Source organism: Peromyscus eremicus, chromosome 8a, assembly GCF_949786415.1.
Source record: "Peromyscus eremicus chromosome 8a, PerEre_H2_v1, whole genome shotgun sequence".
NCBI classification, from domain to species: Eukaryota; Metazoa; Chordata; class Mammalia; order Rodentia; family Cricetidae; genus Peromyscus; species Peromyscus eremicus.
Genome location: NC_081423.1, coordinates 54523173 through 54542995, shown reverse-complemented (window position 1 = coordinate 54542995; position 19823 = coordinate 54523173). Strand labels below are relative to the sequence as shown.

Here is a 19823-nt window from a genome sequence, read left to right as displayed (position 1 = left end):
TAAACCTTGAAATCTGAAATGGTAATCCTTCCAGCAATGTTTAGCTCAGGACTGCTTTGACTATCTTAGGTCTTTTGTGCTCCATATGTATTTTAGATTTTTTTTCTATTTCTGTGAATAATATTGTGGTAAAGTGGGAATGGAGGCACACTTCTGTAATCCCAGTACTCAGGAGGTAGAAAAAGGTAGATCTCTGAGAGTTCAAGGCCAGCCTGATATGCATGATGATTTTCCGGACAACCAGAGCTATATAGAGAGACTCTTAAAAAAAAATGTTGTGGTGGGTGCAGAGGCTGGAGAAATTGCTCTGTGGTTAAGAGCACTTATTGCTTTTGCAGAGGACCTAGGTTTAGTTCCCAACACCCATACAGTAACTCACAACTATCTGTAATTCCAGTACCAAGTCAAATGTCCCTTTTTGACCCTCATGGGCCACCAGGCACACATGTGGTACATACATGCAGGCAAAAATACTCAAACACATAAAATAAAATAAATCTTCATTTAAAAGGAAACTTTTTAATTTTTGACTAATGTGGGCATTTTGATTGAGATTGCATTGAATCTGTAAATTACTTTTAGTAAAATGGTCAGTTTCATAATATTCTGCCAATCTCCAAGCATATGAATTCTTTGCATTTTCTAATGTATTCCTCAATCTGTTTCTTCAGGGATTTGAAGTTTTCATTTTAGAATTCTTTCACCTCTTAGTTAGGCTTATTCCTAAATATTTTATTTTATTTGATGCTATTGTAATTGGGTAAGTGTCCATAGTCTCTTTCTCAGAGTATTTGGTGGTGGTGTAGAGAAATGTTACTGATTTTTCTTAAGTTAACTTTTTTTTTTATCCTACCACTTTGGTGTAATTGGTGATCATTTAAGGAAGTCTTCTGGTGGACTTTTTGGAATCTCTTATGTATAATGTCATATCATGTAAAAATAGAAACAATTTGACTTCTTTTCCTATTTGTATCCATTTAATTTCCTTCTCTTGCCTTACTGCTCCAGCTCCTGCTTTGAGCACTATATGAAAAGAAATGGGGGAGGGGTGATGGAGAGGAGGCTCAGCAGTTGAGACCACAGGCTATTCTTGCAGAAGACCTGGGTTCAATTCTCAGCCCCTGCATGGCAGCTCACCACTGTCTGTAATTCCAGTTCCAGGGGATCTGACACCCTTTTATCACCTTTGAGGGCACTGCACATACATGGTGCACAGACATACATACAGGTGAGGCACCCATACACATAGAACAAAAAATAAAATGAAAAAAAAATAAAGAGAGTGAGAACTGTGGACAACCCTGTCTCATTTATAAATTTAATGAGATAACTTTGATGTTTTTCTCCATTTAGGGAAACGTTGTCTGTGTGTTAGCTATAGAGCATCCATTATGTTGAGGTATGGGTCCACTGATCCTGTTATCTCCACAACTTTACTCATGAAAGAATGTTGAATTTTGTCAAAGGATTTTTCTGTATCTAATGAGATAATTATGTAATTTTTTCTTTAATCCCATTTATATGACTTTTTTATCTTAATTAGTTTATTTGTGTTTGTTGAACCATCCGTGCATATCAGTATAAAACCAATTTGATCATGATGGATGATCTTCTTATAAATGATTGTATTAGGTTTACAAGTATTTTATTAGGGACTTTTGCATCTTTGTCAGGGAAATTGGAATATAGTTTTTAAAAGGTTTTGTTGTATGTCTATACGTGTGTGTGTGTGTGTGTGTGTGTGTGTGTGTGTGTGTGCACGTGCATATAGCATAACAAAGACTATTGATTGGGGTCCAACCCCTCTATAGTCTTTCCCAGAGTTCCAGAAAAGACACTATCAGTGGCAGATTATTTAATCTGAGGGGTACTCTAATAAATCTACATACATGCAACTCTTTAGTTCATTCACTTTATTCTTCTAAGATAAAATTCTGTCTACACAGCTTCACTCCTGTTCTCATGCTTAGCTCCTTTCTTACCTGATATCTCTCTATATTTTCCTGCTATACTCTCTAAATTCTATCTTAATTCTCCCTATTAGTTCTTCCCCATCTAGTTCTTTTCCATCTGACTCTTCCTCATCTGGTTCTTCCTATAGCTGGAAGTTTTCTTGTGTCCTGGCCTGGCCCTCAGTCAGGACAAATCTCTCTCACCCACCAGTCACACAGCCACTTGGACCCAAGTAAACATACAGAGGTTTATATTAATTAAAACTGCTTGGCCATTAGCTCAGGCCTACCACTGACTAGCTCTGACACTTAAATTCAGCCCATTTCTGTTAATCTATATGTTGCCACATGTTCTGTGGCTTTACCTGTGTGCCATTACATGCTGCTCCCTGGACTGGCAGGCTGGCATCTCCTGCTCAGCCTTACTCTTTCCAGAATTCTCCTTGTCTGCTTATCCTGCCTATACTTCCTGCCTGACTACTAGACAATCAGCATTTTATTAAACTAGTGTACAAAAGCATTATCCCACAGCATCTTCCTCATCCTTCATCTCCTTCTCCTAGTCCTCTCAACTCTCTGTCTTCTAGTCTCCCAACTCTCTGAGGTTTTCATTTATATACCTATACAAAGCAGCAATTTTCTCACCAAGGCAAGGTCACCAGGCTTGAATCCTTTCAGGGTCAAACAGAAAGGGTGTTAAGATCCACACAGAAGAGCAGTAATTGTCAGCTCTCATTTATGACCCAAAAGGGAAGTGACTAATGGGGAAATGAATCAACTAAGGGCTAAATTTGGTTAATATCTAAGCAAAGGGGATTTTATGTGCTCAAACTATATTCTTAGAAGTGGTTAGTTGAGATGTTCAAAGCCTATAAGTCAGTAAATCATGAGTGAAAATAAAACTGCCTTTTATTCCTTTGGAACTGTATCTCCCCTAGCTCATCTCAGCTGCCACCACTTTCTGGCAGGGCAGGGGAAGTGTTCTCATTCACTTGGCAACTTGTGTCATAGCTGGATGTACCTGGTATGTTAAAAAAAAAAAAACTTTAATTCTGAGATAGTTGTTGAATGGAGATCTAGAATTGGAGATAAGACTTGGACAGGGGAGGGTTAAGCTTAATAACACCGCTGCCTGGCCTGGGCAGTTGTCAGTGTAAATCTTTACCTTCTCTGACAGATGGTCTGTTCTTAGAAAGTCTAGAAAATATCTCAGATAAGACACGTTCATATGGAGATGGTTCTGGCCCAATACTGCTAATGACAACAATTACAGAGAGGCCTGAAACTGGGGGTCTTGACTGCGTCTGTTGTTAGCACAGTTGGGGAAGGTTATCCAAATATTCCAGTAGCATAGGGGAAATTGTGTTCAATGAATGATCAAACATACTGTTCCTAGAAAAAGAATTAAATGGAAAAGCTATGATAGCACACAAGAAATTCATTGCAGGAACAGCTAGTATTCAAAAGCCAATATCACCAAGACTTCCTTGAGTCTTGTCTTTGTCCTCTGGAAATGCCCTTGGCTTCTTCCAGGTATTAGCTTTGTCATAATCAGCTGAAATCCTATTTCGTGTGTGTGTGTGTGTGTGTGTGTGTGTGTGTGTGTGTGTGTGTGTGTGTGTATCTGGTTTTGGTATGAGAATTATACTGGCTTCATAGAAGGAGTTTGGAAGTGCTTCTGTTTCTGTGAGGATGGTTTTTTGTTTGTTTTGAATAACTTTAGAAGGATTGTTGCAGATCTTGTTTGAGATTTCTGGTAGAATTTGTTGTAAATCCATCTCTGCCTGACTGATTTTGGTCAGAAGGCTTTTATTACTGTTTCAATCTCCTATTTGTTATTTGTCAATTTAGCTTGTTGATCTCTTCTTGATTTAACTTTGGAGTATGGATGAATCCTGAATTTTGTCCATTTCCTTTAGATTTTCCAGCTCAGCAGAGTACAGATTTTTAGACTATTTTCTTGTACCATTCTGAATTTTTTTTTTTGATTTTTTGATTTTATTTTTTCTTAACATTTATTTTATTATGTATACAGTGTTCTGTCTGCATGTTTGCCTGTATGCCAGAAGAGGGCATCGGATGTCATCGTAGATGGTTGTGAGCCACCATGTGGTTGCTGGGAATTGAACTCAGGACCTCTGGAAGAGCAGCCAGTGCTCTTAACCTCTGAGCCATCTCTCCAGCCCCCGTTCTGAATTTTTTGGTGCCTGTTGTAATGTTTCCCTTTTCATTTCTGATCTGTTCATTTGAGCCCTCCCTCTCTTTTTTCTTTTCTCTTGGTTGGTTGAGCCAAAGGTCTGTCACTCTTCTGTATCTTCTCTAAGAAATGACTCTTAGATTCATTGGTTCTTTGTATTGTCTTCCCTGTTTCTACTTTGTTAACTTCTGCCTGTTTTTTATTATTTCTTGCCATCTGCTGGATTTGTGGTTGGTTTGTTCTTGTGTTTTCAAACTCTTGAGTCTCTTAATTAATTCATTTATCTTTTTTTTTCTGATATTTAATGTAGATACCTGGACCTGTAAATCACCCTTGTAGAACTGCTTTTAACTCATCTCAAGGGTTTTGTTCTGTTGTTTTTGTTTTTTTTGTTTTGTTTTGTTTTGTTTTATTTTGTTTGTTGTTTCATTTTTATTTAGTTACAGGATTTTTCTTATTTCTTTCTTGATTTCTTCTTTGACTTATTCATTATTCAGTAATGAGTAGCTTCATATCCATGAATTCGTCTCTCTACTAAAAATCCCAATAGCAATTTTCCCTCCCTCCCAGTCCCTTCCCTATCTCTCCCTCAGACTGACTCTTCCTCTGTTTCCCTTTAGAAAAGAGCAGACCTCCCTGGGTTATCAACTGAACATGTCCTAACAAGTTACAATAAGACTAGGCACAAACCTTATGTTAGAGCTGAGTGTGGCAACCCAGTAGGAGGAAAAGGGTCCCAAGAGCAGGAAAAGGAGTCAGAGAAACCCCCAATCCCACTGCTAGGAGTCCCACAAGAACACCAAGATACACAACCATAACATATGCAGAGCACTTGGCTCAGACCCATGCAGAGACCTTGATTGTTGCTTCAGTCTCTGTGAGCCCCTATGAGTCCTGATTAGTTGATTCTGTGTACCATATTCTTATTGTGTCCTTGACCCCTCTGGCTCCTACAATCCATATTTCATTTCTTAATCCTTTTTAGCCAGCCTTTTATTAGAGAATATTATAATTAATATTTAAAAGTTACTGTTGAAAAGTGTGTATGTTGATTGTAGTAATTTTGTTGTTGTTTGCCCTTTGTGCTCTTAATCTCATTTGTGTTCCAGTGATTATTTGTTTTTCTTCCACCATCTCTTAGCTGTGTTTGTTCCTCTCTTCATTAGAAGTATTCATTCCAGTATTCACTGAAGAACTGGCTTGGTAGACATGAATTCTATTAGCCTGTTTGTATCATGGAAAGATTTTCATTCTCCTTCGACTATAACAGGGAGTCAAAGTCATCCATGGGGGCCAGGTGGTGGTGGCACACGCCTTTAATCCCAGCACTTGGGAGGCAGAGCCAGGCGGATCTCTGTGAGTTCGAGGCCAGCCTGGTCTCCAAAGCAAGTTCCAGGAAAGGAGCAAAGCTACACAGAGACACCCTGTCTCAAAAAAAAAAAAAAAAAAAAAAAAAAAGTCATCCATGGTCTCAAATACAAGGAGTATATTGCTCCAGGACCTTCTGGATTTCAAAGATTCCATGAAACAATCAGCTGTTATTCTGAAGTTTTTGCCTTTGTATGTGGCTTGTGTTGGTTTTTTTTTCTCTTCTAGCTTTCACTACACTCTCTTTGTTCTGCACATTTAGTGCTCTAACTATAATATGTCTTGGGAAGTTTTTTTTTTTTCCCTAGTCCTTCCTATTTGGTATTCTGTATGATTCTTATATCTGCATAGGTTTATCTTTCCTGAAATGGGGGAAGTTTTCTTCTATGGTCTTGTTGAAGATCTGATGTGTATTGACCTTCATCTTCTCTTTCATCTGTGCCTATAATAGAAGATTTGGTCTTTTGATAATATCCATTAGTTTCTACATGTTCACCCATTTTTTAAATTTTTGGAATACTCTTTGCTTATGTTGTCTAAGTCTTCTACTTTATCTTTGAGTCTTTGTATTCTATCTTCTACTTGATCCATTCTACTTCTAAAGCCTTCCTTTGAGTTTCCTAAACAGGTTTTTGAGATTTTCACTTTCATCTTCATATCACCTTGAGTTCTCTTCACTATTTATATCTCTTTGTTGAATTCAGTTTTCCAATTCTGGATTGTCATTTTGTTTCATTCTGGCTTGTGTTTGTGTTTTCTTGCACAAGACCCAGACAAGTAAACTCTTTGAGTTCATTCTCTTTAAGTTCATTGAGGTAGTTGTTTTTTACTTCTTTAGACTCTTTAATTCTTTGAGGTTTATAGTTGTTAAACTAAATCTTTGGTCCTAGGGTTCATCTAGGTAATTCTCAGTAAAGAACCTTTCTATGGGACTGTTAAATTGGGAAGGGCAAATACTATCTTGAAAGAGATCAGTATCCCTAGCAAGCAGTTGTAGAGAACCAGGCATTAATTCCCTCCCTGGAAATCCAAATCTAATCAGAAATTCCTCAAATCAGCTGGGTGTGGTAGCATATGCCTTTAATCCCAGCACTCTGGAGGCAGAGTCAGGTGGATATTTGTAAGTTCTAGGCCAGCCTGGCTTACAAGTTAGTTCCAAGACATCTAGGGCTGTTACTCAGAGAAACCCTGTCTCAAAAAACAAAAAGGTGGAGAGAAAGGAAAAAAGAAATTCCTCAAATCTAATCAGAAAGCAATTGATTACACTATAACCTTCCTGCAACTGTTGCACCAGTGAGAGTGTCTTGCCCCCCAGGTCACTACTGCAGCATTCAGGGTTCTACCAGATAATAACATTTATAGATTTTCTCCCCCAGTGGCCTCATAACACCTAGTACTATGAAAGCTAGCCAGGATGGAAGAAGCTGAATGTCTGTTCCAACTTGGTTTCCCTACATCCTGTAACAAAAGTATGTTGTGTCTTCAGCAACAGGGTCTTAACTGTAGTTCTGGTAGACCACCAAGAGCAACAGCAACAGGCTTTGCTGGTTTTGGAGTCTCTGCATCCTCCCTGACCAGTAACTCTCAGGGAGGTACTCCATGCTTGGCACTGGGGTTTCCATTTAATAACTCATGTCTTCTGAGGAAAGCACAGTGCACCCATTACTCACTAGCCTACATTTACTTAAATTATATTTTTGATTAGCTTACAAAGCAGTGTGTGTTCATATCATCTTTCAAACATAGTTAGTTTTGGTTTACCCATCCCACCCACTCCTTTCCCCTGTCATAGAATCCTTATCTTCACTTCGACCTTGAACCTCATTTTCATATCACAAGTGTTCTCAACCCATACCAGTTAAGATCCCTTACTCTACCCCTCTTTGGGGCTCATTATGGTTTCCTGTTCTCTAGAGACACTCCAAATGTGTCTCACATGGTCCCTGCTCTAGATGAAAAACTACAGGCAATTAATTGATGCTGAGATAGAGACTCAGTCTTCTCCAGAGATGAGTCTGTCATAGGTTATCAAAGCCCAAGAGGTCAACATTAAACATATAACAGCAGCACTAAATGGACTCAAGAGAATGTCTGTATTTATTCATGTATGTATGTATGCATGCATGTATGTATGTAGCTATTGTAAGTAAATTGGTGACAACTCTGTGGGTTTGGTCCCAGGTTTTGGCACCAAAAATATAAGTAAATTGGTTGCAACTCTGTGGGTTTGGTCCTGGATTTGGGCACCAAAATGTGAGTTTTGCAACTCTGGGAAAGATGTCCTGACTACCTGGGGAGTCAGGTAACACCTTGAGCTGCTTAGGACAGCTCTGACAGCTGAAGCTTCAAGGAGACAGCTCAGTGCTAGAGGGCGAAGTATCCTGGACACCTCGAGCTGCTCAGAACAACAGCTCTGCTTTAAAGGTGTCCCGGACACCTGGAGCTGTTTAGCACAGCTCTCACTGCTGGAACTGCAAAGAAGCAGCCCAACCCTGGAAGGGAAATTTTTCTGACTTCTCAGGAAAGTCAGGCCTAGAACTGATGGGGGATGGTCTTCCCACAGGATATAGCAATCCCGCTCCTCTCCTGGAGAGCCACTACAGCTGAGCTTTGCTCAGTCCCCTTTTAAGGGGGCTTCCTAGCAGAGCTCTACTTCTCTGGCCTAAGATGTTGCTTCTTTTGCTTCACTCTGCAAAAGGGGAAACCCCTGTAGAAATGTAGCAATCTCCTCCTGCTCCGGAAAAAAGTTTTACTTTTCAGCTCTCTCTTGCTCTGTCCACTGAGGGATGTCTCAGCAAGGATCTTCTGTTCAGCTCCTCCTTGATCAGCTCTTTCAGCTCTCCCTTGCTTTGTCCACTGGGGAGCATCTCAGCAAGGATCTTCTCTATGCCAGTGAATGAAGATCTTCACACCCAAAACTCTTTTGAGAAAGAGATTTATTTGGGAAGGAGGAGTTCAGGAGAGTAGCTGCCTCTACCAGGGTGGAGAGAACAGCCTTTTCTAACTGACCAGGCGGGGTGATTTACACAGGATGTCTTGGGTATGAAGTCAACCCCAAGCCCAGGGTTCTACTGTCCTGCTCTGTAATTGGTTGGTTTCACAAGTCAGTTGGCCAGGGGCAGAGATGGCTCTGATCTGACTGAGCCAAACTATGTTTCTTTCTGCCCTTATTGGAGCCATCTTTCCCTAGTTCTGGGCTCCAGGGTCAGGGTGGGTTTCTTTAGCCAGCCCCTTTTCCCTACATTCCCCCCTTTTTTGTTTAGTAATAAGCAGCTCGGGATTGGAAAGGGTAATAAGCACCTGGGGGTTGGAAAGGGTAATAAGCAGCTGAGGTTTAAATAAGCAGCTGGGGGTTGGAAAGGGGGTGAAGTTATTATTAGACTGCTTCCTGCTGAATTGGGGCATTGAGGTTCTTGGGACAATCTTGATCTTCTTCCTCAGGATGTAACCAGGTTCTGCAGATCTCTGGCTTTGTCAATAGGGGCTGGTAATCCTGTAATTATTAACTGGCTCAGAGTTTGGTTAGAAATATTTTGGATCTGTTGCTGAAGAAAAGTAGCAAAGAGGTTTATGAAGCAGAGTACAATTAGTAGGGATAAGAAAAAGAAGAAAAGAGGGGATAAGAAGGGTAGCATCAGTTTCCATATCTGACTATTAGTGACCCACTGTCTAGAGATATCAAGCTGCTTCTGAGTTTGAAGATCCATTTGGAGTTGTTGGATCTTATCTTTCACTACCCCTGATTGATTGACATAAAAACAACATTCTTCTCCAAGAAAGAGACAAAGACCACCTCTTTCTGCTGTTAATAAATCTAATCCTCTCCAGTTTTGTAGTACTATGGTGGCCACTGACTCTATTTGTTCCTAAAGAGTAAGGATAGTCTGAGATACCTGTTGGAAATCCTGGATGAACTGTGAAGAAAGCTGATGGTAAATAGCTAGGGAAGTAGTCAGTCCTGCTGTTCCAGTGGCTATACCTGCAGTTATGCCCAGGACTGCTAGAAAGGGTATTATTTGGATGGCTTGTTTGTCATGCCTTGCTGCTATGAACTTGGTGATGGGAATTGGCAAGGGTTCTTCACCAGGTACCACCCCTAATTTAGTAAACAGGAATACCAGGGCACAAGTCCCAGACCACCTAGCAGGTAAGCATCGATAAACTTGAGTATCACAGAGAATAGAGGCATTGTGAATGTTTGGACATAGGGGCTGGGTGATAGTACCAAGGATAATGGTATTTTTGCAGTCTGCAGAATCCAAAGTACCCATAAAGTATGTTCCTGAGGAGTTAAAACAGTCTGTAATGCCAAAGAGAGAAATTCAACAGAGATAAGGGGCAGTAGTGACATTTGGCTTGGAGCAATTAACAAGTGGTAAGGTGAGAGACTCTAATAGGACAATGGATGAGGCCACAAATGGTGGGTGAGTATTTGACCTTGGGGGGACACACAACCAGCATTCTCCAAAATAGTCAGCCTAAGCATCATTCAATAGCTGATATGCAGTAGTTAGGGTCTGAAACAAGAGATGATGTAACAAGGAGGTGGAATCAAAAAAGAGGTGACATTAAGGATGTAAGAGCCTTTGAGGAGCTTGGACCACTTCTACTCTATCCATTCCTAGGGGTTGAAAGAGTGGAATGTGTGCTCTCTATATTTTGAGCATATCTGGTGGGTGGATTTGATAGATGCTATAGTAAAGTTTCCCAATGATTCCCATTTTTCCAGTTGGAATGCCATGGGTCCTTAATCAGAATGTAAAAGATTCCCCATTCTTCATAACAGGTAGATTGTTTTCCTGCATATGCATTATGTTTCCAGCAGTCTCCAGACCCTACCATATGAGAGGTCTGGTTGAACTACTGGGCACTGGTCTCCTGAACCTTAAATCTCCAAATGTAGAGATTGATAGCAATATGAGTGAGTGGGAAGATGTAGAATGAGAAGAGGTAGGGTACGACCTGATAGGGTGGGGCATGAGCCTTGACAGGTTGATAAGATCTCAATATTCTGAGACCAGAGGCAGGCTGCTCTGTATATAGTTTTTGGGGTTGTCTCTTTCCTAGTTGACAAGCATGGGTTAGAACTATCAAATCAGCCTGCTGATTTGTGGTATGGGCTGGAAGAGCTTGTGTTTTGACCACTATGGTGTCTGAGATGATTGTATATACTACTCCACATACTCCTTCATATAGGAAGATGCTGCCATCTGTATACCATGTATAAGTGGCCTGAGGTAGTGCACCTTCCTGCATATGTATTGGATACGGTAGTAACTCTCCTAGGGTCTCAATGTATGAGTGTGATGGGGAGTATTCCAGGACTGGTTGGAAGAGAAGATTTGAAATGTTAAGAGGTGGATATGGTTGAAAAGTTAGGGCTGTGTCCTCTGCCAATGCCACCTGAAGGGAGAGAACTTGAGAGGGAGGTAATGTTTGAGGGTCCTTATATGTTAAAAGGTGTGACAGATGGTGAGGAGAAAAGACAGTAATGGGGGACCCAAAGGTTAACTTCTTAAGGAGAAGTTTTCCATATGGGGTCTCAGGATACAGGATGGTACATTGTGAGAGGGCCTTTGTAAAGCAGTTGAGGAATTCAGATGGGTTTTCAGTTTTTTCCTGGATGACCCTTTGGACTTTTTTTTTTTTTTTAATAATTTATTGCTTTAAGGGCAGCCCTGTGGAGACCAACTAGGAGACAAGTTACAAATCTATTCCTAGCTAGGATGTCTCCTGGGTTATTGTAATCCCATCCAGGCTCCTGGTCTGGGACTGCCCTAGCCCCCAGTGGGTAGGTGTTATCTATTTGATGGGGTTTATTTGCATGAGCGCTAGTCTGATCCCAGACTTGCCTACATTCTTCTGGGAGAAGATCATTGGTAAGGATCATATAAATATCATGAAAGGTAAGGTCATAGGATTGGGTAATGTACTGGAAATCTTTAGTAAAAGTGGAAGAATTGGCAGTATAGGACCCTATCCTTTTTTCTATTTGGGAGAGCTCAGATAATGAGAAGGGTACATTTACTCTGACTAACCCATCCACACCAGCAACTTCTCGCAAAGGGAGAACTGGGGCTGGTTTATATGGGGGAGGGACAGGAGGTCCCAAGGTAGAGCGGGAAGGAGTAGCAGGACGACTAGGGGATTAGGCAAGTTGAAAGTGGGTGCCAGGGAGAGTTGAGTTGGTGGATGACCTGTTTCTGAGGAGGGAGAAAGTTAAACTGAAGGGACTGGAAGAGAGGAAGCTGTGGGCTTTGGCTTTGGTTTACAAGGTAGAGGCTCATTAGCTGAATCAAAAGAAATTGTTTCATCCTGTGCTGACTTCATAGCTGGCAAGAGCTGGGTTGGGGAACAGGAGGCACAGAGAGAAGGCTTGGAGTGAAAGTAAGAGAAGGCTTTTACATATAGGGTCTCTTTCCATTTCCCCGATCGCTCTCAATAGTTGTAAAGGTCCCATATAATATAGGTATCTAGTGTGCCATTATGCGGCCATTTAGATTGATTGTGGTGACTGGCGGAGCAGGTTACATCAAGAGCAAGTGTGTTCATGTGTTTTCCATTAGTAGGACAGAAAACAGAGACTGGGTAACTTTTGTTATTATTGGTTTTTTTTTTAAAGATTTATTTATTTATTGTGTATACAGTGCTCTGTTTGTGTGTATCCCTGCAGGCCCAAAGAGGGAACCAGATCTCATTACAGATGGTTTTCAGCCACCATGTGGTTGCTGGGAATTGAACTCAGAACTTTTGGAAAAACAGCCAGTGCTCTTAACCTCTGAGCCATTTCTCCAGACCTATTGTTGTTTTTTGATTGATTGACAGATTGACTGACTGATTGACTGATTAATTGATTGATTGATTGGTTGATTGATTGATTGATGACTGTAGGTTAGGAAGTTTCCAAACTCACCATATGGAAAAGCTGGCACTGAGCGCCTGATTCTCCTACCTGTCTTCTGAGTGATGAATTACAGGACTACACCACCATGCAAAGTGGTTTTTGGTTTTTGTTGTATGTTTGTTTAGAACATGTATATTGAATTGTAGTTCTGGAGTCAGGAAGTCCAGTAGAGACTATGACCATCCAGCTTTAAAAAAAAAAAAAAGCTTGCCCATTTCTAAAAGAAAAGTATTGATCAATTAATAACAGCCCTGCCCCCATGTCTCCAAACATTCACCCTAGATCATTTTCCCCATACTGCTTGCTATATTGGCAACTTCTACATGAGTTTCAGGGAGGACAAAAGATATCCAAACAATAGTCACAAACAAGGCTTATTGTTACCAATGATATCTGGAAGGCTGTACAAAATAAGTCGGGGATTGCCCGTCCTGGGGACAGGAATAAGTCCATGTCCTGAACATAAACTCTAAGGCCAATCCCAAGACCATCCCAACAGACTAAGAATCCCAGGACTTATAAAATGAAGTTGTAAGGACTGCAAAGGTGGGGGCCAATGTGATCCATCAGGAGCAGACATTGACTCCATTGTCTATAATATCCCAGTACTCCATGGCCTCCTACAGGTATAGACCACAACCCCCAAATTACAGATGAGAAAGCCAAAGCTCAGTGGAGCTACTGGATCATACCATAGACTGAACAAAGACATAGTTGTGTCTGTGAACTCGCCATTTATTCTCAGCCCCCAAAGCAGGTCTGGTACAGAGTAAGACATTGATAAGTATCTGGTGTATAGATGAAGGTCACACAGCATTATTATAGATAAATGAATACTTGAACCAGAATCTTGAACTCTAAGCTCACATTCTTTGCACTGCACTGTTCAAAATGACCCAGTGCCCACAGGCAGTCTGTTGTACAGCTAGGACAGATACTTAAGCTTATCCAATTATTGAGTGAAAAGAAGGAGGAAAAAAAGGAATGAAAGAATAAACTACTGTGTGCACCTCTGCTTCATCTTTCTCTCCTTTATTTAGGAATCACTCTAGAAGTACATCAGAATCAGGGAAGTGACGACTTTTATCCTATAGAGACATTGAAAACAGAGGATTTGCACCAAAATTTCACACAACTACTACTTCTACAAAAATCTTGTCCAAGAGGCTGGAAGACTTTGGAAAAGAAAAGCTGCCATCAATATGTAGCAGAGGAGAAAGGACATCTGATTGAGATCCAAGACTTATTTCATCCAAGCCCAGATATGCAGGAAGAGCCTCAACTAGTCATATTAGAGGGGGCTGCTGGGATTGGGAAGTCAACACTGGCCAGGCAGGTGAGGAGAGCATGGGAGGAAGGCCAGCTCTACAGGGATCGCTTCCAGCATGTCTTCTACTTGAGCTGCAGAGAGCTGGCCCAGTGCAAACAGCTGAGTCTGGCTGAGCTCATAACAAAAGACCAGGCTGTCCCTGTAGCTCCCATCAGGAAGATTCTGTCTCAGCCCAAGAAGCTGCTCTTCATCCTGGATGGCATAGATGAGCCAGCATGGGTCTTGGAGGAGCAGAATACTGAGCTCTGTCTGCACTGGAGCCAGCCACAGCCTGTGCATAGACTTCTGGGCAGTTTGCTGGGGAAATCTATACTTCCTGGGGCTTCCTTGCTGCTCACAGCTGGGACCACAGATCTACAAAAGTTCATTCCTTCCTTGCGGCAGCCACGTTGGGTGGAAGTCCTGGGTTTCTCTGAGTCTGGATGGAAGGAATATTTCAACAAATATTTTTCAAAGAAAAGAAAAGCAATGGAAGCTTTGAGATTGATTGACTTAAACCCAATGCTCTCAACACTGTGTCTGGTGCCCTGGGTATCCTGGCTGGTCTGCACTTGCCTAAAGCAGCAGATAGAGAAGGGCAGAGACCTCTCACTGACCTCACAGACAACCACAGCCCTCTGCCTAAAATACCTTTCCCAGACACTTCCAGATCATGCCCTGGGAACCCATCTCAGAGGTCTCTGCTCACTGGCTGCTGAGGGGATCTGCAAAAGAAGGACTCTGTTCAGTGAGAGAGATCTCTGGGAGCAAGGGTTATCTAACGATGTCATTGCCCTTTTCCTGAAGATGGGTGTCCTTCAAAAGCAGCCCAGCTCTTTGAGCTACAGTTTTGCCCACTTGTGTCTCCAGGAGTTCTTTGCAGCGATGTCCTGCATCTTGGGGAATAATGAGGAGAAATGTGGTGATATGGAAATCTACAGAATTGTGGAAACACTGATAGAAGTGTATGGAAGGCAAGACTTGTTTGAGGCACCCACCATATGCTTCTTGTTTGGCCTTTTGAGTAAGCAAGGTGTGAATAAAATGGAGAAGATCTTCACCACCCACTTGTCTCTGAACACCCTATGGGAAATTCTGGATAAAGCCAGGGCATTGCCCCAGCACCAGCATCTCTATTCTCTAGGGTTGTTTCATTGTTTGTATGAGATTCCAAAAGAAGAGCTCCTAACACAGGTGATCCACAATCTTCAAAAAGAAAAGGCGTGTGACCCGACAGATATGACACACCCAGTGTTCCAGACAAATGTGAAGCACCTGGTGGTCCAGACAGACTTGGAGCTCATGGTGGTCACTTTCTGCATTAAGTACTGCCACCATGTGAAGAGGCTTCAGCTGAATGGGGGTGAACAGCACGGACAAACACTGACGGTCCCCAGGATGGTACTGTGAGTATTCAGACACAGCCCTCTCTCTCCAGCTGCTCCCATGACCACACATATTCTGAGCACCATCAACACTCTTAGCTGGTTCCAGGGCAGCAGGATACAGGTTACCAGTGACATCTAATTGCTGAATCTGACCACCTTTCTCTATTTGCCTCTGTGTGCCTGACTATATGTTGGTGCTATGAGCCTTTATCTTTCCCTATGCCTCAGTGAGGATCACCTACATTCTCTGATTCAAATTATCTTCACCATTCACAAGGTTCAAATGGCCCACAATTACTGGTCCTCTCTCTTACCATGCGTTATCTCTAAGGAACTGCTCATTCAGCTCCTGCATGCACCATCTTCCTTGCCCATGACTGTGACCTTGGTCATGAGGTCTTGCGCCATCACCTCAGAAATCATATGTATGAGAATTCCTATGTTTTCACTACCCAGCTTGTATCCATGAAGGCATTCAGCCCCCGGCACTCAGCCTGACTTCCTACTTTCATGCCAACCCCAGTAGCAAGGTAGACTTCCCCTTCCACTGTGCTGTATTGGTGACTCAGTATCAGGATGTGTCTCTTTCCCCTCTAGATGATTCACACCATCAATATTCATTAAGCACTCATTTCATGGCAGGCCCTACCAATCAATTACAGGAGGAAAAATACAGGTGCTTCCATGAGGATGTCAGAAAGTGGAGCTAAGGCAGTCAAGTACACTAATTACATAGGGTGTGACTCTTGCATTGATCAGGCACACACCAGGTATCAGGGACGAGAATGCTCACTCAAGTGGACCAGAAAGGGAGAGATTCTCAGAGGAAGAGATGTTTTTACTTTGAGTCTTCTGTTTCTACACGTTGAAGATTTTCCCCAGATAAGCTGAGCAGGACTTGGCTGGCATACATTTGAAATCCCATCATTCTGGTGGCTAAAACTCAGAGATTCCTTGAGTTCTGGCTTTGACACCAATCTGAACAACACAACAAAAGCCCACATGAAAAGTAAATGACTTAAAAGTAGTGGAGCAACTGTTAGAGAACAGGAAGGGGAAGAAGAGTAGAAAGAAAAACGGGTCAGAGAGCACAGACATGATCAAACTGTGTCACACACAAATGAGAAGTTGTCTCAGTGACTCATTTTATATGACTAGTAGGACCTAATTAAAAACCTACTCATTGTAGAAGAGTGAGGATGTATCAATTATTCAAACAAAATAAATTAGTATCCTCCAGAATTCCATTTCTCAGAGGGGACAGCATTAAAAATTGGGTTAACTGAGCTTGGTCGTACATACCTGTCATCCCAAACTCAGAAGGCTGAGGCAAGAAGATCAGTAGTCCCAGTCCAGCCTGGGCTACATAGTGTGACACTGTCTCAAAATATTAATGGCTAAGGATGGAACTCATTGATAGAGAGATTGCCTAGTGTTGGTTAATTTTCTGTTGCTGTGATAAAACACTATGGCCAAGGCAACTTATAGAAGAGTTTATTTGGGTTCATAGTTCCAGAAGGATCAGGGTCCATCCTGGCAGAGGGAACAGATGTGACTGGAGCTCTAGCTGAAAGATCGTTCTTGAACCACAAGCAGGAAGCAGAAGGGGTGTATGAGGAATGACTCAAGACTTTGGAACTTAAATCCTTCCTCCTGTAACATACTTCCTTACACAAAGCCATACCCCCCAAGTTTTCTTAAATACTACCACCAATTGAAGACAAAGCATTCAAATACCCATGACTCTTGATCACATCTCATTCAAAACACCACAGTTAGGAATCCCAAGACCCTAGATTTTATACAAAGCATAAAGTAAAGAATTGGAGTATACCCATTAATCTTTTTTTCTGTATACTTTTCTACAATATAACTAAGCCACACAGTGTCTTATACTCATGGTTATATTCTTAATGAATTTAGACTGTCTTCTCTGGTTACTAAAGGTCTAGTTAACATTCTGAATAACATTACGATATTCCCTAGGGAGCATATCTTGGCCAATTGGACAATTTTTCTGTTCTTAGCCATTTAAGGTTGTTACTAAATGTCTATAGTTATATACAAGTGTGCCTTGGATGATCTTGAAACTGATGTTGCAAGCAGAAGTGGTCTGATGTGGACCTTCAGAAGAATTCTAAGAAGGTACAGAGACAGGCCAGCCACAGCAAGAGAAACCAGGAACACCATCTAGCTTGCAAAGGACAGTGGCCTTAGGATCCTGGGACAAACCTGTGAGAAAAAGAGAGGCTTCAGCTGCTAGAGAGAAGGGAAGTTGAGAGGAAATGTCAGCCAGACAAGGCAGGGAGACAAGCAAGAGGCCATCGCACACAAGAGAAACACTTCAGAGGTGGATACTGTCCAAAGCCAAGGGAAGGGAAAGGACTAGCCCAGGGATTTAAGGTATCAAAGATGGCAAGGTGAGCAATTTCTGTGTGGGGCTCCTAATGGCACCTCTTATTTTTTGAATAATAAACTCTGAAGTTCCACTTTCAGTCAGTGCAAATACTAACCATGCGTCAAAACTATCATACTTTGAGAGCTGGGGGAGTGGTTCTATGTTTAAGACCATTTGCTGGTCTTGTAGAGAATGTGGATCCATTCCCAGCACCCACAACTGATGGCTCACAACCACCTTTAACAATAGTCTCAGAGGATCCAAGACCCTGATTCTATCCTCTGCAGGTTTCTGCATGTACAGAGTGCACACAGACAGAGAAGAATACAAATGTGCAAATAAAGTAAGAAATAAATAAAGCCTTTAAAAAAGCAACATCCTTCAAAGTTTAGTATTTGGTTTCCTTGACATTTCTTTGGTTTTGTACAATTGGAATGAAATATCCTATACTTTTTATTACAGTTAAAGGTAGCCACTTTTCATCAGTGTTTCTGGGGTTGCATTTTTTTTTTTTAGTTTGTTATTATTTTGTTCCGTTGTAGGTAGAGTTTTCCTGCCTGGCCCACAGTCAGGACAAATCTCTCTCACCTGCCAGTCCCACAGACACTCAGACCCGACCAAGTAAACACAGAGACTTATATTGGTTACAAACTGTATGGCCGTGGCAGGCTTCTTGCTAACTGTTCTTACAGCTTAAATTAATCCATTTCTATAAATCTATACCTTGCCACGTGGCTTGTGGCTTACCAGCATCTTCACATGCTGTTTGTCATCGTGGCGGCTGGCAGTGTCTCTCTGACTCAGCCTTCCACTTCCCAGCTTTATTCTCCTCCTTGTCCCACCTACACTTCCTGCCTAGCCAATGGCCAATTAGTGTTTTATTTATTGACCAATCAGCAACACACATAGAATCAGCCATATAGAACATCCAACAGCATTCCATTTATAGTGTTTGGGATAGAATGTTGCACAGGCCAGGCTTGGAGTTGCTCCTAGCCTCTTCAGGGTTGTAGCTTAGGCTGGCCTAGAACTCATTATTTTCCTGACTTCATGTGCTTGGTTTTTCACATAAAAGGAATACACTACCACTCTGAGCTGATCTCTCTCTCTCTCTCTCTCTCTCTCTCTCTCTCTCTCTCTCTCTCTCTCTCTCTCTCTTCTTGTAGAGATGTAGGGACCATGTGAACCAGCACATCTGTAGTGTTTATAATCATGTTCAACATCCCACCACAGTCATGCTCAGCCTTCTCTGCTGACCTCTCTTCCCACCTTCCCTTTTCAGTTTTCCTTCATGAGATTCTAGAATTCTGTTCCAAAGGAAAGCAGGTACATTCACATCAAAAGGAAGAAGACTGTCTGAGTTACCAAGGTCCTCCTTTGTGCCAGGCCTTGTGATTAATACTGTAGATTAAAAATAAAAGATGTCAGCCACCAGTTCATACCCTGTAGGACATCTAGAATCATTAGAAACAGACATAAAAAATGAGAACACAACATGCTATGATAAGGATGTAGATGAGGAGTCATCCAGAGGAGAAGATCCAGATGTTGGAGCAAAGAAGCATGTAGAAGCTGGTGAATCCTGGGGACCACATATTGAAGCCTGGTGCTCAGGCAGATAGAAATCAAATCTGCTGTGTAGGACTGTGTACCTAAGACCATGCACATACAAGTTATATCCCATTGTCTCCTCCCCATCTCTCTCCTTCAGGTCTAGGTGGATCCCTATCACAGACACCAGTTGGAAGATTCTCTTCTCCACTCTTGAGTTCACAGAAAACCTGGAGGAGCTGGACCTAAGTGGAAATCCAATGAGCTGCTTTGCACTGTGTAGACTTTGTAGAACCCTGAGATGCCCTGGATGTCATCTAAAGACATTGTGGTGAGTCTAGCCTCGATTCTTCCCTGAGGCAGGAATGGATGGAATGGAGACAAAATGCAAAACCTGACTCTAGGATGAGGACTGGTATTCATCAAATATTTGTCAAACTGTCTTGACCATACCTCAGACAGACACCAGATTGCCTATGATAAACAAATGGGTTTCTGTCTTGGGGTATCATGAGAGACTGACATGGAATCAAGGAATCCCAGAACCAACAGGCCCTAGAGGTCTTCAGTGGAGCGAAGTTCCTGAGAAAGGGACTAGGAGAGCTGAAGAACACAGAGACAAAGAGAAGCCCAAAGGGAGAAAGCTCCAGGCCCAGGGAATGGCATCTCTCCATTTCCTCCTGCTCTCTTCTGTTGTAACCAGTCTTCTACTCTGTTTCTTTTTTATTATTATTTTTATTCATTTTACATACCAAC

At 41.8% G+C, this 19823-nt stretch overlaps 1 protein-coding gene across 1 annotated transcript in view; it reads left to right on the top strand.

Annotated features, from left to right (window-relative positions):
* Positions 1-19823, top strand: part of LOC131916173 (NACHT, LRR and PYD domains-containing protein 1a-like) — a 56415-nt gene that overhangs the window by 15102 nt on the left and 21490 nt on the right. Inside the window, exons 3-4 of the mRNA XM_059269484.1 lie at positions 13485-15136; positions 19228-19398. Of these exons, the coding sequence (XP_059125467.1) occupies positions 13485-15136; positions 19228-19398 (1823 nt within the window). The remainder of the gene's footprint in view (positions 1-13484; positions 15137-19227; positions 19399-19823) is intronic.